This window comes from Chiloscyllium plagiosum, unplaced genomic scaffold, assembly GCF_037043375.1.
Source record: "Chiloscyllium plagiosum isolate Xiang-an unplaced genomic scaffold, Cpla_swu_hap1 HiC_scaffold_3, whole genome shotgun sequence".
Taxonomy (NCBI): Eukaryota; Metazoa; Chordata; class Chondrichthyes; order Orectolobiformes; family Hemiscylliidae; genus Chiloscyllium; species Chiloscyllium plagiosum.
Genome location: NW_028270141.1, coordinates 89,395,753 through 89,407,781, shown reverse-complemented (window position 1 = coordinate 89,407,781; position 12,029 = coordinate 89,395,753). Strand labels below are relative to the sequence as shown.

The window sequence follows — 12,029 nt, the reverse complement described above, 5'->3', positions numbered from 1 at the left end:
CATTCACAGAACCACAGGAAGAAAATATCATCCTGTGACTCAAAAACAACACTCCCACTTATCCAAACCCACCCTGCCACACCAGGGAGCCGTCGCCTGCACATCTCTGATCAGCCCAACTAACTTCAAGAACTCTCCCAAGAGCAAGTATGGAGCAGCTAATTGGGACACCACAAGACCATAAGGCATAGGAGCAGAACCAGGCTATTCAACCTATTGAGTCTGTTCCACCATTCTTTCATTTCATGGCTGATCTGGTAATACTCAACTCCATTCTCCTGCCTGGCTGCTTCCAGAAAGACTCTGCCACCTACTGGCAAAGTGTGGCTCTGAACTGTCACCTACTGCTGACAATCTGGCTTCTGAAACCCATGTCCAAAATTGACCGAGGAAAGGAATTTGTGATGGGAAGAGAATTATGTTCATATCATTATCCTTGAAATAGAAATTGCCTTTTGATTTTCAACATGGCAGGCAAACATCCTATTGAAGGTTAAAAGTGACCATTTTCTCTTACTGTTGGTGTAGATTATGAATTCAGATGCGACGTGCTTGATTTCCATTGTGAGATCATTTAAATATATAAATATTAAAATTGTGTGCCATCCAATTGGATATGACCCAAAATTGGTCGACCACTCTCTGTGGAGGATTTTCAGCTGTAAACCATATTTTTCTCACTGGCAAAAACAGTCAACATTGTCCTTAACAGGCCTTGCATGTAAATTAATCAATTGGAAAACATGTCTGATTTACTGGTGGTGACTAATAAGCTGAAAAAATACTATGGATGATTTGGTGAGGGGTGGGGGTGGAATTGAACTGTGTGTAACAGTACTTCTAGACATATAAAAAGACAGCTGATTATAGCTGATCAACATTTGACAATCATGGTGGGGTCTGGCACTGCACTAAAGCCACAAACTGTGGAAGGCTAGTTTATCAGTGACCAAATAAATGTTTGTTTTGGAGAAAGAGGAACAGCAGAGTTGTTCTTTCTGGAGCCATAGAATTCTGACTGCCCATAGTTGATCCATGTAAGGCCTCCCTCTTCAATTTCCCACTCCCTCAAAACTGCTGACTGACTGGGCAAAGGAACAAATTTCTCACCCTCCCTGGCTCATGAACAGAAACACAGCCGCCCATATGGAGCTTTCAAACAAAAAATAACTGAAGTCTAAACCTGAAAGTGCACCACCAGCTTTAGGCCTGTTTCTCAACTCAAAAGCTATCCCAATTTTTCCAAGGGCAGGAATTTGTGTTCTTATGCGAGCAGGTTGGAAGGCTGGGGTGACAGCTTGCTGAACCTATTGCTCCTGACCTGTCTGAAAATTGTAGTGGGGTTGGAGGAAGTGTTGCCTTGCACCACCCCCCACCCCAACTCAACTGAGGAGGGGGTAGTAGGGTCTAACAGCATGCAGAAATCTCAGTAAATGAACATCCCCCACTACCACTCCCAACCCTTTCACTGGTCTCTAATACCCACCTGCTCATGCTGCTTGCTGAGTACCACCTGACCCCACGTTTTACTTGGGCTCCTCAGTATAATGAGACTGCCTGGAGTCCCAGCAATTGCCATTTTTAGCTGGGACTAGCAAATTGTCAATCATCTAACTGGCCGGAAGTTCTAGGCTGGACCTGTTTGCATGAGAGGGTTAAAAATCTCAGCTTCAGGTGGCCATTTGCTGTTGAGGTCAGGATCAGGCTCCTCAATAATGTTTTATCTGGGGTGGGGTTGGAGGGGTGGGGGGCAGCGTTAGCTGCAAGACTAAATATCCTGTCCTCTTTGATGACACATTGAATCCTAAGTTTTGTAAGGACTTGATCCCATGAACTTAAAAACCAGAAATAACGCAATCAAACACAGAAATAATTCAACATTTTAAATCTGGGTGATCAGTTTGAAAGATTGGATTCTTTGTCAGTGCTGCAGTTTTTTTTGTTGTCAAAATAACGTGACTCACCTAACACTGTTTAATCCTTAAGCGTGTAAAAGAGGAGAAACAAAATGAAGGATAACATCTGCAAATAAACAATCCTTTGTTGTTGTGTAGCAGCTGCATCATTATGCTTTTACAACGCATCACTTTTACCACTAGATTTGCATTAACTAGGCATACAGCAAGACCCGGTCAACGTTTCAGCAAGCAACATCTTCTATCAGGAAGAATCCAATCATCTCTCCATGAAATTCAGTGGCATTACTTTGGCTGAAACCCTCACTTTCCTCTAGGGCTATCGTTGACCAGAAAGTGAACTGGACCACCCAGATAAATACTGTTGCTAGGAAAGCAAGTCAAAGATTGGGAATTCTGTGATGATTAGTTGACTTCCTACCTCCCCAATCCTGGTCCACCGCATACAAAACGCAACCATGATGGAGTGTTCTCCACTCACCTGGTTGAATGCAGTTCCAGTAACATCTTAGATGTTCAACACTGTCCAAGACAAAACAGTTGGTACCTCTTCCGACATCTTCAAAATTCACTCCATTCACCATCAATATACAATCTGAATCATCTACAAGATGCACTGCAGCATTTTCTTAAGACTCCTTCAACAGCACTTTCCAGTTCCAAAACATTATGTGACTTAAAACTGTATAATCAGTCCTTCTCTATCCCCACATCAAAATCTTGGAATTTCCTTCCTCAGCATTGTGGGTGCACCTATACCACATGGTCTGCAACATCCCAGATCACCACCACCTCGTGGAGGGCAGTTAGGGATGGACAGTAAATATTGGCACTACCAGTGACACTCACATCTTATGATGGAATTTAAAAAAACCTGTTCACAGTGCAAAACCATCATCATGTGGTTACACATGTTTAACTGGAGGTTCCACACATTTAACAAACTATAATTTAGTTCCACCAAGTGTTCACATAGTATTCGCAGGAAGGAAAAGTCACCTTAAATCTTAAAAAGTAAGAATGACTGGGATCATTGATCATGTTCCTCGATATGTTCACTTGCCAGGATTTCATATTGTCTCTGATAATAAAAACAGCATCATTTGTTTGAAGTTAAATTTTGGAAAGACATACATTGAAAAAAAAATGAATTCTTCAATTACTGAAGGAAATATTTTGACAAACTAGAAGTAATTGCTTCATAAAAGAAATGTCTTTGTTCTCACGTCTTTTTTCACCTCTCCTCTTTTCCACAGGTGAATTTGGAGAGGTCTGCAGTGGTCGCTTGAAGCTGCCAGGTAAAAGGGACATGCCAGTTGCAATTAAAACATTAAAAGTGGGTTTCACTGAAAAACAGCGAAGGGACTTCCTCTGTGAAGCAAGCATCATGGGACAGTTTGATCACCCCAACGTTGTTCATCTGGAAGGAGTCGTTACCAGAGGTATGAAACGTACATTTTTACAGTACAGAATGATTGTACTGTATTCATTCCATCAGAGCCTCTTGTCTGCACTGTCCTTCTTAAAGAGAAATCCAGCAAATGTTTTCTCTTATCCCTGTAACATTGTTTTCCTGTAAGTGTTCAACCAATTCTGTTCTGAAAGCTATGTTGATATTGTTTCCATCATCTTTGTCAAGCGATGTATTCTAAATCCTATTCATTTATTGCATTTAAAAAGTTCTTCCTCATGTCATCTCTGATTCTTTTACCACAACTTAAACCCGTGGCCTCTACTAATTGACCTTACAGCTATTGGAAATAGATGACCTTTATTTATTCGATACAAACCCTTGTTGGAGCAATCTCCACCACAACCACATTCTTTACAAATTAAGACATCATGGCAAATGAACAGAGTGCTTCATGTAATTTAATTAAACCTACTGCTTACAAGTAAATGTAGCTACAGGAGCATTTAGGCTAATCCATCAGGTATGATGTGTCTGTGCTCCCACCCCAGAACTACCTTTTGATAGTATTGGCTGGATTTTATCATGACATATCATCAACGTTCCATTTCCACCTCCTTCCAATTCTAATGAGAATGATATACAACTGTAGAAATTGGACAAACTAATCGTGGTCTGTGCCCAACAACAGAGTCAACAGCCTGAGATAGGGACACATTAATTGAACCAGTAATCTTAGGTGAGCACGCACTGATTGAATCAATGTCTTGAGATGCAAATGCATTAATACAGCCAACAGTCTGCAGTGGGGCACACCAGAAGTAGCAACAGAATAAGGTGCCAAGTACTAAAAGAATGGAAAGGCTTTTTCACTTCTATTATAGCAATGACATTAATCCCAATAAGTATTGCTTAATCCCTATTTAATTTCATTTTTAAAATAAAATCCTCCCTCCTTCACATTTTTAGCCCTGTTTGGGCTGCTGCTTTGTGTGGTACTTACACTCTGTGTTCAAAATCTTTCTGTCTGGGTCAACTTCAAAAAGCAGGACAAAATTAAACCCACTGCTTCCATCCTTTTTCACAATCTTACCAGCAATGAAGAACAGTTCTTCCTTTCCCAAAGCTTTTGCTGGAATGTTACAATCCCAGTATATGTACATTGGCGTAACACTGACTTCATCTGCACAATTTAATATCCCACAACTATATCCACACTTCTTCCACAAGTTTGGATGATAGGTTCTTTACTCATTCCAGTTTGACAAAATGCACACAAGACAATGTAGGTTGGAGTTTAAAATCTAGAACAATGGTTGTACCTTGCCTGACTTGTGAAAATGAGAATGAGGGCTTGTTTGTGTGGGAGAAATGCAGGACATATAATATTAATATATCAGAAGCCCTTTAGGCTTCTTGTGTAATTGTATCCCCCCAATTACTTGTAGCTTTGAGTGCTCCCTAATTAACATCCTGGAACTACAGGCAGTTCCAAGAATCCACTGCATGCTGCACCAAGCACTTTGGAAACTATCAGATTTATCAAATGAAAAAGCTTCTGCAGCTACCCAGAGGAACTTGACATTTACAGTAAGCTCCCTTTATTTGCAGGTAAACCAATTATGATTGTAATCGAATACATGGAGAATGGAGCACTGGATGCATTCCTCCGAGTAAGTGACACAACAACAGACTGCTATACATTTTTGAAAAGACATGTAATGAAAAATAATCAAAGACTTTGTATCATTTGAAAGAATATAACAGTTTTGTTCAGAATAGGCTGTTCAAGTTAAATTCACGTCTGAAATATTAATGTTTGTTTGTATCAATATAAAAAAGTTCCAATTAAATTCACTCTTTTTCTATAAACTTTGCTAGTTATATAATGAATTCAAATGTCACTTATAAACATATTTAAAAGTTAACAAGAATTTTATTGATGTTTATGAATTGTCAAATAGACAGTAAGTAAAAGGGAGGCAATAACTTCTCTACCCTCAGTAGCAACACATTCAGAAATAGCCAATTTCCAATAGTTTAACGTTTGACCAAAACTTCATTTTTGTGCCCATACTCCTCTTCAGATCTGCTCACGTCAGACAATGAGAATGTTCATAAACAGAGTGAATGAAAATAATACTTTTAAACTGCTCAACAGCTCAACAGAGCCTGTATGTACAATTATCTAGAATCTTCTCATGGAATCTTACTATTGTTACTGCAAAAATACTGTTTTTGTGTTGAATTCATAGCTCCTCAGTGCTCTGCCATTTCAATCCCCAAATTTCTTAGCATGATCACCTCCTCAAAAAGCGGGAACAAAAATCACCATGGCAAGTGAGATAAACAATTTATAAACCACTTCCCATTTCTCTAGTAGTAATAGAGAAAATGATTATGTCATTGTTGTAATATTGTATTATTTGGATACTGTTCCTTAATATTCATGGACAAATGACCAAAACATAATTAATGCTAAAGTCAGCCATGCAAATGTGTTTTTGGCACTGGTTGTACTTTGTTTCAAAACTATGCACTCCGCATACCACTGTTGAAATGACCATTCTATTGAAGCTGTCAAGCCAACACCGATATCGTGACATATCCTGTTTCAGAGAGCCAAGTGTATGGTCCTGAATTATATGTTAAGCACACAAAGAAGCAAAATGCAATGCCATCTCTCACTCCTAAATATCATATTTTCTAGCAGTGATATACCTTATCTCTTACTCAGATAGAATTCTTACATTGGTGGCAGCTTGTCAAAGCTGAAAATAGCAACTTCTTTATCAATGACAGCATGTCCCATCTTTAAAAATAGCAGCTTCTGCTCCATGCATTAATTCTGTCCTCTCATGTGCCTATGCTTTTTCCCCCCTCCTGTCAAGTATTAGTGCCACCATCAGTGACTCAGCCTGCCCCTCATTTCCCAGCTGCAATGGTGCAGTCGATTTTCCACTCAAGTAGCGGTGACTCGCATTAGTCAATCCATTCGACCCCACTGGAGGAGAAAGTGAGGTCTGCAGATGCTGGAGATCAGAGCTGAAAATGTGTTGCTGGAAAAGCGCAGCAGGTCAGGCAGCATCCAGGGAACAGGAGAATCGACGTTTCGGGCATGATTCCTGAAGAATTCTCCTGTTCCCTGGATGCTGCCTGACCTGCTGCGCTTTTCCAGCAATACATTTTCAGCATTCAACCCCACTCTCAGGTACAAGTAAACGTTCCTCTGCTGTGTCATGTGTAGATTTAACACAAATGTATAGTTCATTGGTAAAAATCAGAGCTGGCATTAAGGCACTTGAGTCATGCAGCACCATGCTTCTATAAATAGTTTTTTTACCCAACATGCAGTCTGTAGTCACAGCTTCAGTATTGGACATGTATTGAGCAGGGCCTGAGCATCAAGAATAAGAGTAAATTATTTGGACAGTGATTGTGTTTGAGCATGAAGGATGACCTAAGTACAGAATGTAGAGAAGAATAAAACAAATAATATTATTGGAACTTATCCAAAATTCATTTTATTTCTGTTTAATATAAGAACTCTTTGATACCTACCATGAATGTGACACAGTCTGATAAAGGTTGAATTTAATGTCATATCTGAACAGCAATACATTAGCCCTTCTGTGCAGTGTAAGCCTAGGTTCTGTACTCAAATCCTGGAGTGAGGCTCAAAATAAGAGCTTTCCGATTTGTTGGTCATCAGAGTGCTATCAAGCTGCCAGACCTGAGATTAACAGTAAAGGCTTACAGTTTCAGTTAGTTTTCTCTTTCAAATGCATTATTCATTAGTCACTAATCAGACAGGAATAAGGTCAAGATTTGATGTGATGCATTAATAATGTGCTGCACAAAATTTATCTTTCAAAGGTTATATGTGTTCATTGCTTTTACCCCATTAGAAACACGATGGACAGTTCACGGTGATTCAGCTAGTGGGAATGCTACGTGGAATTGCAGCTGGGATGAGATATCTTGCCGATATGGGTTACGTACACAGGGATCTAGCAGCTCGTAACATTCTGGTCAATAGCAATCTCGTATGTAAAGTTTCTGATTTTGGTCTCTCAAGAGTTGTAGAAGATGATCCAGAGGCCGTCTACACGACAACAGTAAGTCCAATGCATCACACGGTTTGTTATAATTCAGAAAGCAGTTCACTATCTCCACATATTTTCCCATCTCTTAAAGTTTACTATCTGGCTCTCACTCACCAAAGCCTTGGCCTGTTGCAGTCTAGCCTGTTCTTGATGACACAAAACTATCAAACAGCAGCTGTGTTATATTTTTAGCAGGGAACTGCCAGGGTCTGATCAAAGGCCAATTTAAAATGCTTGTAGCACTGGATATTAAAATGAGTGACTGTAAAACCAGTTCACCTTACCACGGACAGCGAATTGCCAAAATCAAACTGACATTCACCAAGACTCATCTGTCAATATCGGGGCACAATATTTTTTAGCTGTCTTCCTGAGATTTGTTCAAGGGCTTTTAGGGTATTACTATTAGTTTTTAGAGGCTACTTCATCATTCTCGCTAACTTACTTATTGGGTGATGAAGTCATATTGTGATATGATCTTCTGTTTCTGTGTACAAGTGTACGCTCTTTGGATTCACACAGTAGCACAATTTGATGAATTAATTAATATTCTCAATAATGATCACTAAGTGTTATGACACAGGGTAAACTCTCCTGCTTAATTTAAAACCAGCAACACAGAAAAGATTTATCCCGTGCAGTAATCTGTAAAAATTTGAGTGACCAAGGACTATTTAAAGTAAAATTAACCACTTTATTTCTTAATGTATAACAGAGAATAATTAACTAGCAACTATTTACTATTCCTTACTCTAATCTATCTGTTACCTTCGCTTCTGTAATACTAGTCTAATAAAACTCCCAATTAAGATTTACAAATCAACACTTCTTATTTTAAAACCAGGCAGCTGTGCGTTCTTGTCTTCAGATCTTCCTGTGTCTTCTTTTCATCTGGTTAGGAATTTCTGCTTTACAGATGACTGATGGAAAAGGTGCCTTTTTAAAAGAGCAATTTTTCAGGCAGTCTGTTTATATACTAGATCATGGCAGTTCTCCTCCCAACTGTTCAATTTTCCCTGGTCTTATACTCCAGAGCATGGGATTGTGTCATTGGTTTTTAAGATTGTCAATATACTCAATCCAATCTTAATTGGAGTTTGTTTTGTTTCGGGTATAATTTAAACTGATTGGCCAAATTCGAATTTGCTTTTGTCTCCAAGCAACAAACTATTCGATCCAGTGTTACATTGTTACATTTTTGAGTACACTTGTTACTGGGTCCGGTAGTTTTGCTGCTTTTTACTCTTTTAAAGGTATACCCACATCTTCACAACACTAAGTTTTTATGAAAGCAACAGCATAATTTAGCAATAGAATTTTGTTGTTTCCAAAATAACTGAAAAACATTTCAACATGTAAAAAGCCATCACCCTTAGCTTACCTTCCATCCACAGACTGGTAAGACCACAGTTTATTTTCACTACATGTACACAAAGTTGGAAGTTTTGAACCAAGCTATGCTTTTAACTGTATCTCAGTTCAATTTCAGAATTTAATTTAACAATTAAAATAGCGTCCACTATGTTAAAATTCTTTACATTTTTCCCCATATACGAAATCCTGAGCATATACATTCTACTTACATGTAATTACTTCAGTCACTTCATATTTTCATGGCTTCAATAGTTGAAAGTGTATTTGATGACAGGTTTAAAGCTCATCTCCCTTCTTTTCAGTCTCCCCTCACTTTCATCACACATCTTTATAGTCTTTCTCTCTCTTCCATCTCACTAGCAGCATATCTGTCTCTCCCACTGTTGCCTTCCTCTCCCATTCTAACCCAGCAGTCTTCCAATTCTGCTTCATCCACTGTAGCTTCCGTGTCTTCCCCACAACCCCCTCACATTAGTCTTCTGGTTTCCCACAGGCCCCATGTAGATTACCTCCCTCTCCTCACCACTGCCTTAGATCGATAAAATAGGTGTTTCGATGAAAAGGCAGATCTACCATCTTCCTCTCCTGCTGGCTCCTCAACCCTGCTCCTGTAGGCCCTGATCACTTCTGCAGAGGTTCCCTAAATGGTCGCTACTCCTCCAGTTACAAGATTTCTTTTTTGGAAGAGAAACAAAGCCTGTAACTAGAGGAGCAGCGAGCATAATTGAGCCGAACAGCAGCAGCAAAGGAGAGAACGAGCCTGTGATTGGAGAAACAGACCATTACTATTTCCTTCTGCTCTGCTCTGAATCCAATTGGTCTTCCCTGTGTGTGTGTGTGCTTTCTCCCGGTTGATTTTTTTGAGGCAAATTCACCTGCAGCCTCCATGTTTTTTGAGCAATGGTCAACATCTGCTGACTTTGTAACATCATATCCACGGCCTCAGAAATTCTTGTTATCAGTCACCCTGACTTCTCAAGTGAGCAGGATTCCAAACTTCGCCAGCACAATGCTTTGACAACTGCTAGCTTGTACTATATCCTAGTGAACTATCACTTTCATCTTTGGCAACTTTCATTACAAGCGAGTCCATGCCTTTTAGCCTCTCTCACTCAAACATGCACATCTACTCCATTCTTCTATTAATTGCAGGGCCTGCAACCATCTTATGATATCATTTTTGGATTTTCATCCTAAGTCAATTTGCCTTAATATGTCTCCTACTTTTGAAGTGCTCCTTGGAGCCTAGTTCTAAACCAGGCATCTGGTTATTTTTCCTTGCACTTCCATGGCTAAACTCCATAATATGCCTTGCAACAATTTCTGTATTAAAGATGTCATTTAGAAGCAGGTTGCTATGAGAAGTAACCTTAACTTAGGATGGATTAAAAAGTGTGAAATATATGGAAGTCTGTTTCAAAGCAGCTGTGCTTTTCTCACTTCATACCACACATAAAATGTTTAATGAAAATTAGTTTTGGACAATTAATGAACCAATGGCAATGTGGTTAATGTTTAAATGACTTCAATTATAGTGTGGAGTAGGAACAGAAGAGCTTCAAAAGGCTCATGGTGGATACTTTTTAACAGGTCTTGAATTTTGCTTTTATTTCCTGAGTGGCAGAAAAATAAGTCCTGAATTGTACTTTTTGATGCCAATAAGTATTTTAACTTGGACTTTTCTAATTGTAAATAGGAGCTTGAGCTTGTTCATGTTTGACATCTGCATGTGATTGTAAATGTGCAATAAAATGGCATTCACATATTTCCCTATTCATGAATTGGCCTGTCATCAGAATCACTTGATGTATCACTGGCTCATAACAGGTATATTATCCTATACCTGAATGCACACAAAGTAAAATTAAGTTTACTTGGTCTACTTCAGCTTGAAACATGTGCCGAATGTTACCTTCTCAATAAATTATGATGAATCTAAACTCCCTTTAGCAAGATTTTACAGACAATTGTAATTTCCTATTTATACCACAGTAATGTTCAAAGTCTGATAAATAAATTCATAAGGGAAAGGTTGAAGCGCAGGGAAGGTCCTGGTAAAGGAGAATGCAAAGAGGGGAGAAAGGGATAAGACTTGGGAAGACGAAGAGCAACTTAGGAAATTGAAGTGTCAAGAAACATAAAACAGTTTGTACAGACACAGAAATAAAAAATTGAAGGTTGTGATGGCTAGGACACAATCACAAGCAGTGGTCAAGAAATAGCAGTAATGTTAAAAAAAATTTGTTTCCGATTGTACCAGGGAGATGTATCAAATGGAAACAACCAGAAAATGTGATTAAAAAGACATAACAACATTAAAAAGAGGAATAATATTAAATAAAGTTAACTAACTCAAAAAGAGAACTAATCATCTGGCTAGGATGGATTACATCTGTGTACTTTAAAAGGATTTAGGAAAGATATTACAGAAACATTATTATAGATATTTAATAATGCATTTAAAATGGTGTTCTGTCAGATGACTAGTAGACATTAAATTATTTTGCACCATATTTAAGTAAAGGGAACAATGTACCCAGTGAATTATAGACCAGTCATTTAACATTGAAGGTAGCAAAAATAATGCACTCCATATTAAAGGAGAAAGTAAAGTGGTGCTTTAAACACAACTTTCTAATCAGAGCTGAGGATGTTACCATCTGAGCTGCTGCTGACACTCAAAGAGCATATTGAAAAGTGGTAAAAATGAAAAAAAAAAATTAGCCAGCTTGCCTTCATTGCTCAGACCACTGAGTACAGGAGTTTGGATGTCATGTTGAAGTTGTACAGGAAGTTGGTGAAGCTGCTTTTGGAGTACTGTGCACAGTTCTTGTCTCGCTGCTGTAGAAAGGATATTATTGAATTGGGGACAGTTCAGGAACGACTTACCACAATATTGCCAGGAATAGAAGATTTGAGCTAGAAGGAGAGGCTGAATAGGCTGGGACATTTTTCACTGGCGCATAGAAGGTTGAGGGATAACCTTATAAAGGTTTATAAAATCGTGAGAGGCATAAATAAGGTGAATAGTAAAGGTCTTTTCCCTAGGGTGAGTGGGTTCAAAACTAGAGGGCAGTTTTTAAGGTAAGAGGAGAAAGATTTAAAAGGGACCTGAGGGGCAACTCTTTCACACAGGGGGTTGTTCATATGTGGAATAAACTGCCTGAGGAAGTGGTAGATGCAGGTACAACTACAATATTTAAAAGACACTTGGGCAGGTAA

General features: G+C 38.8%; 1 protein-coding gene across 6 annotated transcripts in view; it reads left to right on the top strand.

The window, feature by feature from the left end:
- The window catches only part of epha7 (eph receptor A7), a 306,360-nt gene that overhangs the window by 279,915 nt on the left and 14,416 nt on the right, over window positions 1-12,029 (top strand). For all 6 annotated transcript variants that reach the window (XM_087981480.1, XM_043685242.2, XM_043685236.2 and 3 more), the window contains 3 exons: window positions 3,173-3,358; window positions 4,939-5,000; window positions 7,236-7,445. In XM_087981480.1, the coding sequence (XP_087837606.1) occupies window positions 3,173-3,358; window positions 4,939-5,000; window positions 7,236-7,445 (458 nt within the window). The remainder of the gene's footprint in view (window positions 1-3,172; window positions 3,359-4,938; window positions 5,001-7,235; window positions 7,446-12,029) is intronic.